General features: G+C 42.5%; 2 protein-coding genes across 2 annotated transcripts; both read left to right on the top strand.

Moving 5' to 3' along the window:
- Positions 1–968: 968 nt before the first annotated feature.
- LOC110844928 (sex peptide receptor) lies at positions 969–10,494 on the top strand. The gene is made up of 5 exons (XM_022091262.2): positions 969–1,181; positions 8,780–9,187; positions 9,270–9,577; positions 9,656–9,947; positions 10,030–10,494. Exons 2-5 carry the CDS (start codon positions 8,780–8,782, stop codon positions 10,231–10,233), a joined length of 1,212 nt encoding a protein of 403 aa, XP_021946954.2. The 5' UTR covers positions 969–1,181; the 3' UTR covers positions 10,234–10,494.
- A 7,607-nt stretch (positions 10,495–18,101) lies between these two features.
- LOC110854376 (UDP-glucuronosyltransferase 2C1) lies at positions 18,102–20,614 on the top strand. The gene is made up of 5 exons (XM_022102809.2): positions 18,102–18,452; positions 18,521–19,210; positions 19,345–19,790; positions 19,869–19,972; positions 20,059–20,614. Exons 1-5 carry the CDS (start codon positions 18,273–18,275, stop codon positions 20,259–20,261), a joined length of 1,623 nt encoding a protein of 540 aa, XP_021958501.1. The 5' UTR covers positions 18,102–18,272; the 3' UTR covers positions 20,262–20,614.
- Positions 20,615–21,689: the final 1,075 nt, after the last annotated feature.

The raw sequence follows: 21,689 nt of genomic DNA, 5'->3' as shown, positions 1-21,689 counted from the left end.
GTGTGTGTTGGCCATATTATAGTTTTTATTTGCTCATGTAACAAGATCTCTGTCCTTGAATCAATTATTCCGTTTATTTGAGAACTCTCAGATTCTGTTTGCTTGGTTGTTGCTGCTTTCCTCCTCTCCCGTCAAGTTCACGTAGGACGAGGAGTTGCAGATAAGCCAGGTTAAGCCCTCCTACTATATTACATCGCACCTGCTTAAATGGCACGCAAAATGTTTCGAAAGGAAAAGTATTTGAAGAGCAAGGGTAAACAAGTTGAATGATTTTTTAAAGGATTCCCTTTTTGAATCCCATCCTCCCATTCTTCATTCTCCGTGCTGAAAAAGGCGATGCTCCGTCGCAGCCGCTCTTTATGTGTTCCCTTGTTGTTCCGAACCTTTGTGAAAAGCTGTCAACCGTTGTGTCAACCTATGGCCTGCAGAGAGTTGTACGGCTTCCTCTTTTATAATTTTATGAGGATAACGTTTCTATCCTTTCTGTGCCGTATGTTCTTTTGTCTCTTTGTTGCGTAATAGTCGTTGTGTAATAATCCCATTTGTCTCACATTTTCAGAAATCAAAATCCAGTTTTTACCACATTTAATCACCTGCCTTATTCCTTTTAGTCGAATTGGATTGCGCATTTGCATCTATAACAGAATTTGGCTAATGCATAATAGTTTGTTGCTACAAACAGCATATGTACCTATGTGTAAATATGTGCATGTAATCCTGAGCATCCCTGAAGGAAGAAGAATATGGTAGTCTCACCTTTCCTCCCGGCAGATTTGCCTACCTAGAGCCTAATGAGCATGCACGCAACACATGAATTAAACAAGCCATCCCTGAACCCCATCCTTAATTCTCTCTTGATTATCTTGGTCAGGTAAAGGCTGAGACTTTCTCTTCCCTTCTGGCTGATTTTCCCCTGGTCGTGCTGGATGACGGTCTGAGCGAGAGAACGGCGAGTGATCTTTTAGTCAGGGTCTCAGACTCGCCTCGACCAGTCTCCGTTCAACCCTCTCGGAGTTAATAGGCAGCTACAGGACGGCTCTCCTAGTCTTCTCGATCAACAACCAGTGTACCAGCCAAAAACGACAAGCATCATCATGACCAATCTCAACCAGGCGTGACATCAGAATCTCATTTGATCTCCAGGTGAAAGTAGCCGTGAAATAGTTCAACCTTCTTACAAGGTAAGTCTCATTACCAGAAACGCTGCTTAATATTATCATGTACACTGAATGGGTAGAAAGCTCAGGTGAAAGTAGGCGTTGAGGGCAATGTGAGCCATTACGGTACTACTTGAGCAAGTCTCATGCGCTGCAACCCTCCACCAATTTTCTCCAAAAAGTAGGAAACCCACTCCTACACGCCCGGTCACAGTCGGTATATAATCAAGTCATAAAGAAGGAAAGTTTTGACGGGAGTAGAGGAATTTTTCGCAGAGGTCGCAGTGATTTTGCACTGATGGGGACGTAAATTCACCGTGAAGAGCTTTGAAGAACAAGAAGTCGTAATATATCGCACTAGGTGACGGTTTATTGGGTAGAAAGAGGAATTATTATGGTAGTCGTCGTCGTCGTCGTCGGTGATTCCCTGCTTTTCTGGTCCTGGTAAATAGTTGTTGACTTCAGGAGGGAAATTGATGAGTGCTGGATATAGTGTCAAATCCACTCACTTTCACTCTTACCACGTGCACACATTTTTCACTAAAATTGGTGCATTTGGTAGAGCTGCCTGCGTGATCAGTCACTCTGGCTGATCCTGAGTGGTTGGTTTGGAGACTGCACTTTCTTTTTCCATCCTTCCTTCAGGGCAAACTAAAATGGAGTGAGACTGATTAGGATATTACTCTCCATCCTACGATCTTGAGCAACCCAGACTTGATGTGTGATGAATTCGGGGCGAGGAAATGACAGCCGTTGGTCATTAAACTCAAATTACTCATTGTTCCATCGAGTCCAGTCTTCGAGGTGAAATCGAGACTTCCGGTGTGTACAGATCCTGTTGCATCATCCAACCAACCATACTTACCAAGAAGGAGAACTTGCACTAATACTGGCTCAAGAATACATCCACTAACAGTGCATCCATTATTCATCGACTTGTTTCCGGCCCCGCACACAACATACGTAACCTTTCTTCTCACTCCATAAATCATGCTCACCAGGAGAAAGTAGAGAATGAATGGGCCGGTGGTGTCAGTACCTCTGCACAAGCCGTCCGTAGTTGGGGCTGAATTTGTTGTTGGGAAAACATGGAGTAGCCAAAATTCATACGTTTCCTTCTTTCCTTTCTTCTTGTGGTCAAATGTGCATGCGTTTGGTGTGAAAGGGTCTGTTGCTGCAGGTCATCCTAAATACTTGTCGCGGAGGAGATCTGTCTGCACGTGCACCTCCAACGAGCTCCTCTTCTAAAGTAGTGTGTAGCCAGCCATTAGAGGCGAGAAGGAGGCAGAGGCAGGATCAGCATTATAATTCTGAGGAGAAAGTAGTGGTAACATGTTTATTACACACTGAATGCGCCCTCCACCCTCTGTTTCTTGGAGAACAGGAGGAGAGCAAATTTATGTGTCTGACTGAATCCACTCTTCGTCCCCATAAATAGCAAATTATAGCAATTAGGCGACTCATCCCTCTGCTCCTCACACAAATCATTAATGAATCATTGTAACTTTTGGACGAGACAAACGACCAATTTGGCCCCTTCTTTTCATCCCATAACTCACAGTCGCACCAACCCACCACCACTTTTGTCCCTCAAATCTGATCTGACCTTCTGCGCGGGTGATGTCAGGCCGGAATTTGTGCTTGACTTTGTCGTCAAATGCGACCAATCTCATCATCATCAGGGAGGAAAGAAAGCAGGTCGGGCGGCGGGCAGTATCGTCGGCATTATTATCAGTGTAATTTTCCTAAACCCGTGGTCGTTTATGAGGAGGAGAGGCCAAAATTAAGTGGGCCGATTAATAACTGAACAAGACAATGCATGCCTCACCCTCCTCTCCAAAATCATCTCAGCGTCGTAATTAAGACAAAACCCTCATCCTGCCACTCGACGTCCTTGTTCCTTTCATTTCCTAAAACACACTTTCTTCGTATTTAACCTCATTTCCCTAAATGACACTTTCTCCCTCATTAAATCCTCTCAGCAACCAAAGAAAGGAGGAAGAAGAATGGAAATTCACTAAAACTCCGACCCAAGTCGACTTGAAATCTTCATAACGCTGAAAGTACGACTATATTACATCCACCCATCCATGCAACTTTGTACAAAGTGAGTCTGATGTAAACTTGTGTGCAGCGATTTAAGATGTATGTAAATTGGGAAGAAATCAGTGCCTGCACGTGGTATGGATTTTGATGGGTATGGAGAGAGGAGCAGTGTGGGTGGTTGTGTAGTAATTTCCACGTACTCGTGACCTCACTACCAAATCTGGACTATGACCATATTTTCCCCCATATTTTCTCATCTATGTATCTCATATTTTGAGGCTCGAGACACCTTTTCACTCAAATCAGTTTGAGCCGTTTCCACATGAAAAAGCAAAAACGAAACACGCTAAGCCTCAATAAACTCGTACATAATTTCGTGGATCCATTTTGCGCCGATTTATCCCAAAAGTCGAGAGAGGAGAACGAGCACTCTTCAATTACTTTGATTCACAAAGTTCAATCAAAAATATGGAACAAGGAATATAAAAGTGATTTCTAAAATTTTTGCTTGATTGAACATTGTGCGAGAGTCAGTCAGTCATGGTTCAAGCGCTTATCCGGATTTAATGCTCAGCAAATTTTTTCCTTTAAATTGCAACTTTTTTTATAACGGAGGTGAAAGCAAAGTAAACGTGAGATCTAGCACACAAGTTGTTTCGAGAGTCGCTATTTAGTTCGAATGCCTTGAAATTTCCTTCCTTCCGTTTTCTTCAGTCTTCTGGGTTTCAAATTTCGTCTAAGACTTTAGCGTTCTTTTGACTGGAATTCTGCCCTCCCAACAGCACTGTTAACTAACCAAGGATGCAGAGTGACAAAACTAGCTGGGAATTCTTGTGGCGTCTGTGTACTATTAATAGTAATAGCTCCACTATAGTGAGAAATATCTAGTGAAATTGAAAAAGGGGCAATCGGATATTTCCTTGTTGAAAGGCATTTATTTGACATCTCGGCTTTCCTACCGTCTCTCCTTTCTTTCCCTTTCTGCCAATAATTTCTGTCATTGTGGTGGTGAAAGCAAACACTCGGAAACTTTTTTTCCTTCAAAAGACTACTTTCCATCTCCTGCTGTACATATTTATTCATTCACCTGGTTGCTCCGCGAGTTTTCTTTATTCCCGCATTATTCAATCCTCTTCTGAGAAAGTTTCGCCCTTGTGATGAATCCCTCAGCAGGACCGTGTGACAGTTTTAATAAGGCACACATTTTCATATTCCTTTCCAACTAACTCCAGGCCTTGTTCGGTCCAGGAGTTGCATCACCAAATCGCAATCTTCGAATAGGTTGATGTCTCGTCTCGAGACATAATAGGTCACATATTACATATACATAGACATGCATCATGCATATGTATGTATGTACATATGATGTCGGGCATGCATAATGCATGTCCGACGTCATAAGACTAAGGACACAAGTAGGTAAGGTAAGTACTCCCAGCGCAAACCAAACTCAGACCATTTGTGACCCACACAGGTTGATAGATCATGTCTTCACAGACAACATTAGGGGCTCACTTATGATGATGCGCAAAATTCAGCGACTAATTCACGAAAATTCTCAATCGTAGAAATTGCGTTATTACTTGCTTTCCCTCGCACCAATTCTCCAACTCCTACGCGAAAACCTGTTTGGACAATCAAATTCGTTCATGTCTATAACCCCCATTTTGCCGTATAGAACGGAATTTAAAAAATGGCACTCGTACATTCTAAACCTTGAAACATTACAGGATTGAAAAAAATGAGGTTTCGGGTTAAAAATGCTTTCAAAATTCTACCAAAGAATTGTGTCTGCTTACTGTTTGTTTCGAATAATAAAATAAAATTTATTCCACAAAAATGTCCCTTTTAGAAAACAGTTTTTCGCGGAGTTGGATCATATTGGGCGAGGGAGTGAAAGTTATAGTGCAATTTCTACAATTGAGAATTTTAAGCTTTTAGAGCATTAGTCGCTGAATTTTGTGCATCAGCCAGTTGGTCTATCAAACTGTGGGTCGGAAAAAGATCTAATTGTAAGTTGAACATGGTTTGCGATGACCAATATTTATATGTATCATCGCGTAGAAAACTTACGTTTGGTTGCATTTCAACTTGCCCTATAGGTCAGGACACTAAAATTCTTGTAAATTTTCATGAAATAGTTTAATATCAACCTATTGATATAAAGTACAGCAATATTTTCCTGCCTACACCAGAAATTAATAAACAACGTGACCTATGTAACTTTCCCTCCGTGGAACTTTTCCGCTCGCTCCCTTTAACGACTCTTTTGATCCGGAGGAGAAATCTCTGTATCATTTTCTTCTTGCTGGTCTTACGCTGCTTTCCTTGTCGTCTGCTTAGAGTCGCCAGTACTGAGTTTATGCGAGGAGGTGGAGGTGGTACAAAGGAAGCACCCGATGCGACGTTCTGTCCTAGTTCCACGCTGTATGTAATTCCATAAATTGATTAAGGTCGACCTTCATCCAGGGATTTCCTTTTAATTTCGTGTATCACAATGTATCACAATCTTCTTTTTATTGTGGAAATGTACCATAGAATGACCTTTGTTCGCATCTAACTCAGAACAAGTTTTGGTTGACCTATGCCAAAAGCCTTTACCTGTTTCGGTTGCAAATTTATTTACAACGGGCTGTAAAAAATGCGAGTCCAGTCATCGCTTTCCTTCCAATAGTGAAGCTAACGATGGGATATTTTGAACATCTTGCATGTATTGGGCTGGTGAAGAAGCTGGTTGTTCGAGGAGATGCATGTGTGATCTGGAATCAGGAGGGAGGAGCCCTTATGACGACAGACACCCGTGCAGTTCCACGCTGGGTGATTGCTCCAGAGGCGAGAAAAGTTTGAGAGTTGCGAAGGAATTGTGAAACAAATGCTGAAAGTAAAGAATCGGCGGCGGCGGAGGAGGAGAGGAAGATTCCACAATAAGTGTTCTTTGTCTGTCGGAGTGAAATTACTCTGAAAACTTTTTTGATCAATGATCCGAAATATCCGATTCGATTCCTTTTCTCAATTCACCACACACAAGCCACGCCACCACCACCGCCATGGCTGATTGAGCTGTTTCGAACCAATTCTATTTCCCTTCTGCTCTCTCTCTCTCTTTCGCAATTTTGCAAAATACATATGAATGGATGAGTCTGCACCACTGCTTACAAATGATGAAGATTATGATGTAATAAATACATATTTATGTAACAGAAAATAGAATGTAAGAGAAAATAGCACTGGCTGCAAATTTCCAGACAAATTTCGCAAATCAAATATTAATCGTTAGCTTTGATGGAGTTTTGGTGAAAGTAGCAAAAAAATCATGTTTACTTACACCACCGAGAGCAGACTATCGTCAGGATGAAATGTTTTTAAACGGAACGTGCATCGGATTGGCTGGAGGACATTTGGAAAGTAGTTAAGTACACAATAATTCGAGAAAGTTGTCGGAGGTGAACTACTTTACTCGCTTTAAAGGATCGCAACAAAGGGAAAGTGTATTTGAAGGCAGCATCATCATCACCACAAAACCCAACATCCAACTCAACAGGCTTCTGCTCAATAACGAAGGAGGAAACATATTATTATAAAGCTTTGGCGATTCACGGAATGGAAAATGGACATCCGAACGGTTCATTGCACAATTTTCTTCCTCCTCAAATCCCCCAAAACTCACAAAGTTGCATTGTGAAGAAAGTTCGGATGCAGCTCAGACGAACACTTCTGAAGCAAAATACACATAATAATCGTAAAGCTGCTTTCTAAATCTGCAGGCAGCCATTAGTATTGACTGAACACTATTGAAACTCCACCACCACTTCAGGTGGATAACAAAACGGCGGAGGCGTAGGTTGGGAACGTGGTGGGGAAGACGATGGGCGAATAAGTAGGAGCCGAGGACTGCTGGCTTCCTGGGCGCAGAAGGGCCATCACATCACTCTCTTCTTCAGACTTTCTTTCTGCTGTCTCTTCAACCCCGACCGACGGAAACAACAGCGGCAGTAAAGAGCAACTTGCATGGGGACCCTTGGGTGTGATTCAGCGCCCTTGACATACGCATACAGACGGAAATCCACTCCTCTCCACCTTCAGTGCCATCCATAACACCAGATTTACATGGCACGAGGAGAATATATTTCTATGGGCTGACTAATGAGAACCCTTTTCTTCTTCCTCTCCTCCCTAATCAACGACCGTAAAATTGCTATAAACTTTTTCGTTTACAGAAGTACAACATTCCTTCACGTCCTTATTAACAGCAGACCAATCTACTTAACCTACGATTCGAACTTTAAAAGTCAAGGTTGCAAGTCGCATAGAGTGGACACCTCTGCTGTTTTAGCAACTTTCAAAGGCTCTACGCATATAGAATGGGGGATAGCACTCGATGGGTTTCGGTGGTAGTAGTAGGAGTGAAGTAAAAGCAATTCCATAATCCTCTAAAATTATTATTGCATCTCACCAAAGTTTTGACTCTGCAGCAAAATGAGCGAAATGCCACTTGAAACGACTTTCGTACTCTGAACTCTCTCTTGAAAATGTCGCACTTGTCTCATTCTCTCCACCTCCGCCGCTCCACTCGCTAAATCACCCCTTTCTGGAGCCTTATCATAATATTATTATGATAAGTTAAGTAGTCCAGCATGAGTGGAGACGGAAAGTAGGATGATAAAGCTGTCGCACAGTTTGCATTTTTTATGGGAAAAATCCTCATCAATAGCAGCTAAAAGCTATGTATGAACCTTTTGATAATAATAATATCCCCTAAATTCCCCTCCTTTGCTTTGCACTAATTTGTTCCGGTGGATGCGTCATTCCCCGCACATTCACATTTTCTCGCTCGCTCTCATGCCAAAGTGGTCTTTACGTCGAAGAGGACACCCTTTGATGACGAACTGTTGAGCAGATTTTGTGCTTTTGTGTGTGTGACATGTTGCGAACTCAAAATAGATTGGATTCAATGTAACACTTTAAAATAAGTCTGTATTTTCGTAATACACCAGAAATTTGGCTTGGTTGGAGTTTCCTAAACCTTTTTGCCTTTGAAAATCTTCTCTCTTCTTTTCCGGTTGATTCTGGTGCCGATGATGGTGGTTGATAATTTATTTGTCGAGACTTAATGGAGCGTGGAATGGGATTCACTAATTAAGTGCCGCGCAAGATATGCTGCATACATGGCAAGTGCGGAGTGGGCGACGTGTGTCCCATCCAATTTCTCATTAGACTCGTCGTTGAATTTAAATCTTCTGATTACATTTATTTTACATCCTCGCCGCAAGGAATGGAGTTTGGAAATGTGATATAAAAATTAGTTTGGACCGGTTCCTAGCATGCCCACCCAAGGACAATTGCTTTCCAGGGAACATTATCTGCGCCTTTGATGATGACGGTGGTGGTGATGATGCTGCTGTTTAGTTTGATCCTGTTTGGTCGAAATATTGTTATTATATAAGAGCTGATGACAGGGGAGCAAATTTAACAGCTGCCCAGTTCCATGCACATGTCCCACGGTCGTCATTATGTCCCTATGTCTACATGAGAACAATACGCAACTACAATTAATGACCTCTTCAATTAAATTGCAGATGGAGTACGAGATGTTGGAGGACAGTAATGACGTCAACATGACCATCATGATAAACGACACCATCCCCTCCGCACCCTCTGAAATGACCAACCTCACGTTGGGTGGGTACTGCAACCCGTGGTTGGGTGAGCTGGGGGCGTGGTACGGCGGTGTGCACGGCTACTCCTCCCTCGTCGTCTGTCTCTTTGGCTGCGTGATGAACCTGCTGAATCTGGTCGTGTTGACGCGGCGAGAAATGCACAACCCGACGAACGCCATCCTCACGGGCCTCGCCTTTGCCGACCTCCTCAACGACCTCGAGTACATGCCCTTCGCCCTCTTCATGAAGGTCCTCGCCCGGCCCGGCTACCCTCCCAAAACAAATCCCTGGGCCCTCTTCGTCCTCGCCCACTCAAACTTCTCACAGGTGAGAGCGTGGGTTGAATTTTAATGGTCATCGAAAATTGGGATGTGCTCATTTTGATTTATTTATGCATCACACATATCAGGTTTGTCACACCATTTCGATCTGGCTGACGGTGACGCTGGCGGTTTGGAGGTACATGATGGTGGCGATGCCCATGCAGAACAAGACCCTCTGCACGATGGAGAGGGCAAAGTTGGCGATAATTATTGCCTACGTTTGCTCCCTGCTCGTCTGCATCCCTCTCAATCTCTCCTTTTCCATCAAGGATACTTCCGGAATGAGCAGTAATGTCACCATGAATGGGACAGATGTCAAGTACTACGTCTACTACTCTGACCTTGCCCAGGCACATGACAAGCTTTTGGTTAAAGCCAACTTTTGGACGTACAGGTACATTATAATAATACTACGGAATAAAAATTGTACGAACTACGGTAATTTCTTTACAAAAATTTCCATGAAATTTAGCGTGGTGATCAAGCTGATCCCGTGTCTGGTGCTGACGGTGGTGAGCTTCCGGCTGATCAACTCGCTGATGGAGGCGAAGCGGCGGAAGGCTCAGCTGAAGGGCGGAGGTCGTGGGGCGGCGAAGGGAGGCGAGGACGGCGGCGGCGATCGGACCACGCGAATGCTCCTCGCCGTCCTTCTGCTCTTCCTCATGACCGAATTTCCGCAGGGCATCCTCGGCCTCCTCTCCCTCCTCCTCGGCGACGCCTTCTTCCGCTCCTGCTACCTCCCCCTCGGTGACCTCATGGACATTGTGAGTTTCCCATTTTCCACTCCCTCCCCTTATTTACTCACTTTATGCATACTTACTTATGTGGTGTTTCTCTGTCGGACAGGTGGCCCTTTCCAACTCGGCCATCAACTTCATCCTCTACACGGCCATGTCCCTCAAGTTCAGACAGGTCTTCATGGCCACATTCCATCTCAACAAGCTCTGTCCCCAACAGCGATTATCGCCAGAGTCGGACTTGACTACGACCCGCGTCATTCATTCCATCGCACTCCCATCCAACGGAGTTCATCAATCACCTCTTGCCTAAATCAGTGAGGCAAAATGAGACAATCATCACTTGAGTTGACTAAAACTCATCAACAGTGCCTAGAAACCCAACCATGGTACGGATATCACCCAAAAAACCTGCTATCCTTTATCCTCACACTTAATTATGAAAATTCGAAAATATGCATGTAAACCATGTTGTCTATTGTTATGATATTTAATTTATCAGAGTTATAAACTATGCAAAGAGACATCACACTCAGAAATCTAATAATAAAGTTGACCACGTATACATATTTCATTAAGTTGTGCAGGTCTAACGTTTCCTATACTGACCCAGTTCCATTGCAGCCCAACTCATCAACTCATCCACATAAATGTCTCGCTGCTCTACTCATCCAATTATTATTTCGGACTGGAATTGGATGAGCACACAAATCATACACAACGCAACACATGGAAAACACAGCATTACAAGTCCGTTCCTCAATCTCTTTCATTGTATTACGAGTTGTTTGACCAAGTCAGCCGTGAAATTACTCCTACAGAGCAGTACCAGCTTTCTCCATACTTTTGATTTTCCTACTTTCTCCTTTCATCATCGTCCGTGTCTGTCCACCCGTCCGTTCTCGACCAACTTGAAACAACCAACTAATCCAATGGCAACAGAGGACTGGAATCCGACATTATTAGATTTATTTACACACTACTTTACCCCTGGATGATATCACATCACGTCATCCCTCCCGTAAATCAAGGCCGTCCGGTTGACAGTGTTATGCCATCGACGCCATCCATTCAACTCATCAAACATCCCAGCCAGAACTCGCACTCAACCAAAATCATTGAAACTGATTTCTGGACCACGAGTAGTGTCCACTTACATAATCAAAAACCCAGATTTACATAATACACCTCCACCACCTGCACGGAAAAATTACATAAACAACAAGCATCAATCCCTATAGGTTCAATTGGTCGACTTACTTTCTGTTACAAAAGATGTGTTGCAGTAAGTTGAGAATTAGAAGAGTCCAAAATTAGCACTTTATAATATGCTAATGTAATTGTACCTCCCACAATACGTAATATCAAATTCAAATGCATGTGACTCAATCTTGCCAATTTCCAGGAGTTGGACACAAAAATTAGAGAGGAGCATATTCCGCTCATGGAACCCAATCCGATTTGGAAGAGAACGCGTAACTCAATTACAGGGAGACAAGTTTGGTTGACTGTGGAGAAAGCGGAGGAAGAGGCACGTCGTGGTCGGCGGATAATATATTTAGCGGCAAACGTGTACGAGAGAGCATTGTGTTGTCCTCTCCAGCAGTGTCAAATCTGACTTGTGCTCGTTTATTTGTAATTAAATCTCGGTGGTGGGACTGCGGCTTCTGCTGTGGCTTCCATCCGTCTCCTGCAAGTCACTTGGAATAATGAGCTAATTGCAAGTTCCATTCCATTGAGGAGCGTAAATAGCAGGAATAATTATGTACCACAGTCTATCCTCATGTCTCCAAACTTCCTGGTTGTTTATGCATGCTGAGAATCCTGACCATAAATACAAACGCATTGAACAGGAAACTCTTTACAGTCTGACTTGGACCCAAATCTTTATTTGATTTTGAACAAGTCTGGAGTTAATTTGGTAAAGTTATGCAGATCTAGAGGAAAAAAGAAAGCATCTTCTCCTCGAATAACTGTCGCATGTCGTTGATGAAAATATTGCATGAAAAATGTTCTAGCTAAACACCGACGGAGAAAGGAAAGTCTGCTTTCTCTCTCGTTCTCGCTGCTTACTTCCAATGGTCGGGATTCAGAATTCAATATTGGAGTCTCTGGCAAAGGCGGCTGGGTTCGTGCGCTTGGAACAATATCCATCACATCTTTTTTCGGTGACATTTTTATCGGGATGTTGAATTGGATTAAGGAAGACGCTCTCACTCTCTCTCTCTCTGGGTGTGTGTGTGTGTGTGAATGTGGTCGCATAAAATGCCCTTCATTTCACTGCGGTGCCGATGCCATAAATTCTTGACACAATATATACGCGCGTCTCATTCTCCCTCTTTGCCCTCGTAACGTGGATGACCCAGTCTGAAACGTTCCTGGCTTGACTCCTGAAAAAATATGAGGAATGAGATGGCTAAGGAAGAGGATGGGGCGATTCCTTTCTTAACTGCTTTCCTTTCACCCACTTTCTCAGTATCAGCCTCCAAATAATATCTTCATCTCTCGCGTTCCCAGCCTTCTGCCCAACCAACCAGCCACCCTCGCCTTCCACTTTCCTCAACAAATGATGAAGAGAGAAAGATGGTCACATTTCCAGGTCGGTCTTTCCCCGACCGTCCATCCATCCATTATAATCATAAATATCTCACTGCTTCTCCAATTCGACGTTCTCAGAATTTCACAGTTGCCAACACATCTCTCCACCAACCAGCTGGTGATCTTCCCCAAAATTTAATGTCTCAATTGAATTTTTTTTAGAATAATTTCATTGCAAAACGGTTCCTTTTATTTATCGTTATATCTTCTTTTACGCTTCTTTCTGCCCTTCAAGTAAATCGCATTATGGTCATTTTCAGGGACAATGGCTTCCCATAAGTAATTTCCATTTGTGCCAACACTGCCAACAGACATACACCTAAAAATTGATAAAAAGGTGTGCAACTGACTGCATTTTATTTCATTTTGAATTCGTAACATGAAATGAATGGTCCAAAATCAGACGAAAGTAAGTAATTTTGCTAAAAAGTGTGGAAGTTTGTATTTCCACAACAGCATCTCCCATCCAATTGTGGCCCATTCAAATTGATGAGTCAATATGTCATTGTGTCGAGTCGTTTTGAGAAATGAGACATCAGCAGACATTTATTTGAGACGAGTAAAAACTGAAATGGCGAGAGAAAAATAAAAATGGCGTCTACAAATGCTGCCTAAATATAAAACTTGATTTATTTCAATGATGAGTGACACAGACCTGTCCCGCAATGAGAATTTCTCTAAAAGTAAAAGTTTGGTTAAGTCCTCCTCCATATTATTGCTTATTATTTGCTATCGATGACCTTCCCTTGCGCCTTTCCAAAAGTTTGCCCGAATATATTTACAGAAACCTGGAATATTCGCTAGGTGGGAACTGGGAATAAAATAATAAATAATAAATTTCAGCCGTGCAATTTAGTCGGGACTAATTTGACTAATTGTACCTCGCAACGTTTCTTTATTTGAACAATGTGTGTCTGGTTATTTGTCTTTTTGTCACTATTTACGAAAGTCATAGTGTCCGTTTTCATATGTTGATAGCGTCATTTACGTATTTACGTCCACAACGAATCCCCGAGGTGCAAATCATCCATTTTCAGGAACAGACATTTGATTGTATGCAGTGGATGATGATAACGTATCTGAAATTGCCTCCACTCACAACTGCGGAAAGTTGACGGCTGAGAAATGTGTTTTCCATATTTGTGAGAGAGAGAGAAAGCGCTTTTATATTTCTTTGACATGTTTCGCTTCGTGGTTGTCCGAGCTTGTGAGATGAATCTCAATGTGGCGTGGAGGAGGAGAAGCAGCAGTAGCACTTTCGCAGCCACCGATAATATCAAGATCAAGGAGCAGCAGCGTCAGTTCATAAATCTGGGATGGACATGATCAATGACGCCATTTGACAGTCACAATCGCCTCATCCATCCACCACCAGCAGGACCCATCAGATAACAACCTATCCAGTCCAGCCAACTAACTACTACTACTCTTCATATGCACTGCATGTGCATTAATAGACCGCTATTCGCTATTAGACCGCAAAATGCTTGTCTTCCTACCTATGTTTGCACGTAATATGCAATATCCTTGCCTAGAAGGGAAACTGGGAATAATGGATAATTATTTATTTGAAACTATTTCCAGGTAAAGTAAATGGATCATAAGTACTTCTGAGCGTCACGCTTTGCTTTGTTCGGAACGATGATTGAGCTCCTCGTCTTCTTTGATGAAACATCACTTTCTCTCTCTCCATCAAAGTAACTTCAAACTCGACCTTGAGGCAAAAGTTCATTTAACCGAGCCGGGAGGACATCCACATTATTGCTCATTGGAACTTTGAGATTTCCGATAATCAACATGTACAGGGCTGAATCTTTTAGTACACGTACTGCAGAATGTTCAACCGCATATACAAATATGCTTTACGCCTCAGAAATGAAATAAGGTCAAGCATACATATCTGGCTCAAGTCCATGTGTGAAAATTAATGAAGAAAGCACGTACTATACGAAACATAAGCATCTTCGTCTATACCTCTGTATGTACCTACGTGTAAGTATGTACGTTCAGTTAAATGGTTTCTTTGGACAAGAGTTGTAAAGTAACTGCAGACAAATAATTTACTGAACTGGATGAGAAATCGCTTGATAAATCATTTCTCCGATTTATTGAGATGAAAGATGAAACTGGGAACAATGTAGTTTCGAGTTCCATTTCTTCCTTTTTTAACAGGAGGAATATGGATGGGTGGGAAAGTGTCCAAAAGACATTATTATGAGAGGAACAATTTAATATGGCTGCGGGGAGATGCTGTTAGCTAATTTGCTTGTTCCAGGGGTAAACATGGCTATGGACCCCAGCAGTTGTTGAGAGCGTGTGCGGGGGGTGCACCACCTGAGACCCTGCCAAATGGACTACATAAATCCACTCACTCACTGCTACACATACGCAATGAAAATGACGGCTAATGGAGTGTCTGATAAATGTCCTCATAAATATTTTATTGGCAACTCACAACCTCAAGAAAACGTTATTGCAAAATTGCAGATTCAAACACTCGCCAAAAATATTTACGAGGTGCACGTAAGCTATTCGTAACCCCCTCATCGATAACTGGTTGAAAGGAAAAGAGAAGAATGGGAGGACGGGGAGACACGAAGTTTGCAATTTCAGCCAATTGCTTCAAATGAAAATGGAGAAACTGTTTTTCTCAGACTCAATAACACTCGGTTATGTGAAATGTATTCAAGTATTTACTTTACGTAAAGTTTTCAATACACTATAAAATTGAGCATTTTCTACAGCATGAAAGAACTTGAGGTTCAATCAGTCCAGTCTCAAATTGGTTACAGGGAACAATCCTGTGTGGAAATTGCTTGCGTTCGATTTTGAAAGAAAAAACGAAACTGTGCATAATAAAATATCTGGTACGTTTTAATCGTGTAGGATAAGTAGTCAGCATATAAACCTAAAATGGTGGACTATTGTTACGCAAACCATGCTTTTTGTTCTTCTCGGAAAGATATCAAGTCTATTCTGGAAACATTTCCACATTTTCAGATTTTTACGAATAATGGCGTCAATAACTTGCTTCAAGGTGTGGTTATTCCCCTCCTCTTATTTTGCGGCAAGACTAACAAAACCCAAATTGCAAAGATTCCTGCCATTATCAGCTCTCCAGCCACCATAGCATTAGGGCTTTCTCTTCACGGTGTTAGCGACGTGGTTTCATTGCGCCAAAGAGACTTATCACTGAGCAGGGAGTTGATAAGCCAAAGCAGAATGATGAGCAGAGGGATGACCCTGATGATCCTGCCACACAGAAAAGTAAAAGAAGTGAGAGATGAAGATGTTGAAAACACCTGTTTAAAAATTTCCCCCAAAGTGTTCACTTCTACTCAAGGGATTCCATCTTATGGAAAGGCGGATAAAACCCTGACAAGCTCGGAAAGCATAATTTTTGACAATTACAAGCAGGAAAATAACGACTTTACCCGCATTCGAAAACTCAAGAATCGTCACGTGATGATAGTTAAAGCTTTCGTGGAACATTTAAACCTGAGTCTAGACGCGTGTGGGGCGTCACAGTATCCTGGCGGCAGTTTTCCAACCTCGCCTCATCGCCACCTGGACTTTGGCATCTCTTCGTACTCTCAACAAATGGAGAAAGCACCCCACTTTGCTCTCGTCTTTTCCAGGGAACAGTTCTCAGTCGCCTTCGCATCCACGGTTTGGCCCGACCATGCGGCCATGCTCTTGTCCTTGATTCGCCCAGTTGGATGGAAGGTTTTTGTGGCGACTCTCGCCTCGGCGGTGGCAATCACTCTGTTCATTACGCTCTACTTTCACTTGGAAGCACTCCTCATGAGAAATGCATGTAGAAATGAGGATACTGTGGAGAAAGTCAGCAGCAGAATCCCTGACCATCGCCACCACTCACTAGGCCACATTGCCAAGCTGATTTTTCGCCCACCTATTGACCAATGCGTCTCGCACCCTACACTGACTTCCACCCTCTCAGCATCCCCCGTCGTCCAGCTCATCTACACGGGATGGCTCATTTACTCCCTCCTCTTCACTGCCACTTATCGAAGCAACCTCGTGGGCACATGGATCCAACCGAGCCCTCCCCTCGCTCTGGAAACCTTCCAAGAACTCGCGGATGATGGGAGGCGACTTCTGGGGGTTGGTCAGGGAGGACGACCGGGACAGTATTCCAGTGTCGAGCTCTTTCTGAAAGCTGAGTCGGAACGAAACCCTGTTTTCCAAACACTTTTGTCAAAATACGAGAAGCATTTGGATGTCAGGCCGCAAGAAGTTCTCGGAGGCACCGTCAACTTTTTGGACGACGCCTTTCTCGTTAAATCCCTCTGTCTCTTGTTGGTCATCTCGTACAATGTCCTCCACTACAAAGTGGGCTCGACCTTGGCAAATCCTGAGTACTGGGCAGTGAAATACGGGCCCCATTCGCACGGCATGCTGAATGTCCTTGGACGACTGATGCAGGCCGGAATCAGCGACCAGTACAAGAAGGAGCAAGACCTGATGGAAATGATGGTGAGTCGGAGGATTCTAAAAATATATTTCGACTCGGTCATCCTTCAAGGGTCCGCCGGGAGTGAAGATTATGATGATGAGGAGAAGGAGGACGATAGCAAGAAGGAAGAACAAAATGAAAAACGGAGACAAAGCAAATTTAAAACTATGCGACTTAAACAGTTTGGTCTTGAAGTGATTAACAATGGACCCATTTCCTTGAAAATGTGGAATTTGGCAATGCCTTTTATTCTCCTAGTTGTGGGGCTTAGCTTGTCCATTTTCACGTTTGTAGGTCAACAACTTTATAAAAATTTAACTAGTATGTGAAGGAGTTCAATAAGACTTTTTAAGTGGATACTTTTTACACCAACTCCACACGAACGCGAAATGGATAAGTTGCCATTGTATCCTGAGTAAACTATACATTGTGTTAACAGATTTAATAATAAAGTATTAATTGCACAACTACATACTTTGAACTTTATAGACGGAAAATTAAATGCTGTCCTTTCATATTGCATAAAGAAAATATTATAGACAAATATATAATCAGGAAAGACTAATCGTAAGTTGTGTGCATGTAGGCCAGGTTTCCCACGTATGTATTGAAGTTAAATTCATATACCAATTTACTATAAATAGTGTACATTACAGTAATTGTAAAACTGTTCCTTTACGAAATGACGTACAAAGCTTAATTTTTCAAATTAAAACTAATGTAAAAAAATTGGAGAGACCATTTAGCAACAAAAAATTAGATGAGACATCTTACTGACTGGGTTAACATTTTAACATTGGAATTGACAGTCAAGGTTAAAGCAAATCACCATCAAAGTGAGTGAGTACGTGTGGGTTACTGCACTTGTTTAGTGAAGCATGTTGTGGATCCGACGTCTGGATCTACCCAGTGACCCCTGTTCCATATCCAATCCCACACTTGACTTTAGCGTTCACTACTGGATAGCTATGCAAATACGAACAAAATTGCCCGGCCAGCGGGCTGTACTCTGTGACCATAATTATTTAACATGATAATCAACATCACATGCACGCAATTGTACCCCAAGGACTTTGTTAAATATTTTTTATCACTCTAACCAGTCACCAGTTAAACTGGCTCACTCATTCACTAGCTCTGCAAAAGTGCATACATATAAATCGGTTAGTGTCCAGTCTTGCTCGTCATTCTTTGTTCATACGGCAAACTGTGTATTGTGAATGTGCGACTCTTGCCATTAAACTGTATTTAACTCCTGATTAGTCAACGTGCCCACCATGATCAATTCTCCAAATGGCCAAAGTTTTAAAACAGTGACCTTGTTACTTATACTGGGATCATCACTCATTCACAATGCTGAATCTCGGAACATATTATCCGTGGAGTTCTTCGGGACTAAAAGTCATGTAATTACATATCTGCCTCTGCTGGAGGAATTGGCTCGCAAGGGAGACAAGGTACGGAGTGGGTGGCATGGAATTGAAATATGAGGATAAAGGTACATTGGACCTTGTTTGTTACACAGGTGACCCTTGTCAGTCCATCGAAAGGGCTCACCAAGGAACCCAACATTCGTGAAATATTCACATTTGAGGGGGACGCGATCTGGAAGGAATTCAAGGTTGACATGTACACGATGAAGGAGAGGAACGAGGAGATGAACCCCTTCACCATGTTGACCCAAATCATCCCCAAAGGATGCCGTGAACTTTATGATCGTCCTGAAATCAAGGATTTGCTCCAAATGGAGTTCGACCTCGTTCTACTGCAACCCTTGTTCAACGACTGTGCGTTGGGTTTAATTCACCAAATCATGACTAAAAACGGGTCCAATCCAACCCCTCTCGTCCTCTTCTCACCACTCAGCGCCCCCAATTTCATGGTTGAATATCTGGGCGGTTACCACCCCAGCTCATTCGTCTCCAATACATTCTTAAACTTTGGTGACGACATGACCTTCTCCCAGAGGCTCCTCAACTTTGGTATGAATTTCCTGGTGGATTCTATCTACTCGTTCTACTACCTCCCAGTGATGGAGGCCGTTTATCGCGAGAAGATTGGTCAGCCAGATGCACCCTCTGCAAAAGACATCCTCCGTCAGGCGTCCCTCATCCTGTCCAATGGCCACTTTTCCATTAGTCGACCCAAACCGCAACTTCCAGACGTTGTAGATGTCGGAGGAGTCCATTCTCGAAAGGCCAAACCACTCCCAAAGGTGCATTTTATAAAACATATGTACTAGATATTGCATATTAACGCAAAAATATTTGTCGGTTCTACAACATTCAGCCTGTTACTATTTGCCTATCAGTTAATCAATGAACTCTGCATTATTTCATTGTTTTATAGGAGATGGAAGACTTTGTGGCCGGTGGAGGGGATGACGGTTTTATCCTATTCTCCCTCGGCACCAACCTTCGTGCCGACCAGATGCCTCCCCACAAGCGGGCCATCTTTCTCAACGTCTTTTCTCGCCTGAAACAAAGAGTGATCTGGAAGTATGAAGCTGACACTATTCCCGGTCTGCCGAAAAACGTGCTTCTGAGCAAATGGTTGCCCCAGCAGGACCTCCTCGGCCACCCAAAGATCCGTCTCTTTATCACACATTGTGGGGGTGGTGGGACAGAAGAGGCCATTTTCCACGGGACGCCTCTCCTTGGAATCCCCTTCTTCGGAGACCAGCCCCTCAACGCCCAGGTGGCCCAGAACCACGGCTATCTCGTCATGTTGGAGTGGAATGAGCTCACGGAAGAAAGACTCATGGAGGCGATCGAGGAAGTCATCAACAACCCCAAGTCAGCCTACTTACAAAACACTAAATAATTCGATAACATATTTTGTGATCTAATGTAGTATTCATAATATTTAATTAGATATCGTGCAAATGTGGAGCGATTATCCAGTGTTTTTCGGGACCAGATAGATAGTCCTTTGGATAGGGGTGTTTTCTGGCTGGAATATGTCATGCGACACAAGGGTAATATAATGAGATCAATTTTCTCAACGCTCTCTAATTTTCTTGCACATCTGCTTATGTATGAATTAATTATTCCCTAATTACAGGGGCACCTCACCTCCGTTCGCCATCCAGAAATCTGTCCCACATTCAGTACCACTCGCTCGATGTGATTGCTGCGTATTTAAGCATTATATTCGGCACGCTCTTCTTGCTATTCGTCCTGATCAAAAAGATGCTCAGTTGGTGCGGATTTGGAACAAGGACAAAATGGTCAACGAAAACTTACATAAAACATAAAACTAGTTAACGATACATCAAACTTGTTCTTTTTTTATGTTATATGCAGATTTATACATGGTACATCACTAATTAGAAATTTAATATTTTGTTTTGCTCCTAAAATATTAATTCTCTATGAATCCTCAACTTTTAATCTCGATTAAAATGTTAATGAAAAACTTGGAGCGGAGCAACACATCCATGATTACCGTCAAGTCTTGCCAAAATCACTTTTCTTAGATTTTCTCTCAAGGACTGCCGAAATCTGACCCGGTGCAATTAGGAGTGGTTCCGTCCCCTGACTTACTGATTCGTCACTAAATTAAGTCCTGACATATGTGAATATATTAAAATTTAGTTTTATTTTATGGCCAAAACTGAGTTTAATAAGTTTTTATATGCGTTCTCTTTCCAACTAATTTCACGAAACGATTTCGAAATTTAGAACTTGTTCAATAATTATTACAGTGTCAGTGAAGTGTCAGGAGAAATTTACATCCTCACACAAACAAATAATGTTATGAGTATATATGTACGCAAGACCGTGGGCTGTTCTGTTACTCTATGATAAGTAACATCCTTGGCTCACACAGCAGGTAATTTAGCAGATAATAATTCAAAGCCATACGAGTCATTATTGATAATCAAAATTCACGCGCTGGCTCGAACTGTTTCTGTTTCGTAATTGAACACTGATAAACAATAGGTTTCAAATTCCATCATGTCGTCTGCGTCGTTGCAACTATGCAAATTTCTGGGACATATATTTAGGATGTGATGTTATCTTTATTTACGGTTCATATCATACAGTACATACATATACATACTTATATATTTGATTTGCCAGCCAGGTTTATTTGTTGGTAAGAACAATCTCATCCTGCAGGATGTGCATGCACGTACTAATATTTAATGCTTTTGCTTTCACATTCGATGTTTTCATAGTGTGATAGACAAAGTTTGCTTAAGTTTCTATGATATGTGCAAATATGTATTTCACATTACAAAACACTGAAGCACGGATAGTCTTGGTCAGAGGCAGGTCGATGAGAGGTTAAGTTGTCATCATTAAAAGTGCATGACCACAATCCAAGAAAAGAAGGAAGTGACCTCCATATCATTGCTTATACATACGTTTCAAGTGCTCTTGAATTTTACATGAATATGGACAAACGTGGTATCACGATGGCACGATGATCCACTGGCAGATAAAACCATAACGGCTTTTCTTTTGTTTTCACGATGACAATAAAGCTGTCCTAACGATGCAATGTGGTCCCAAAGGGTGGTCTAAAGTGGGTACGATTATTCTGGCCGCACAACTCGACTGGACTCTGCAAAGATCGCCATTTCAATTTCCGATTCGGAGATCAAAGGAGACCAACTGACTCATCGGATTAGCAGTAATGATCTGGAAGAAGCAAAAGAAGCCAGGTCGTTATACCATTGGACTTGA

The sequence above is a fragment of the Folsomia candida genome, unplaced genomic scaffold (assembly GCF_002217175.1).
Source record: "Folsomia candida strain VU population unplaced genomic scaffold, ASM221717v1 Fcan01_Sc001, whole genome shotgun sequence".
NCBI lineage: Eukaryota > Metazoa > Arthropoda > Collembola > Entomobryomorpha > Isotomidae > Folsomia > Folsomia candida.
The sequence above is the reverse complement of the archived record's forward strand: the minus strand, read 5'-3'. Positions and strand labels throughout refer to the sequence as shown.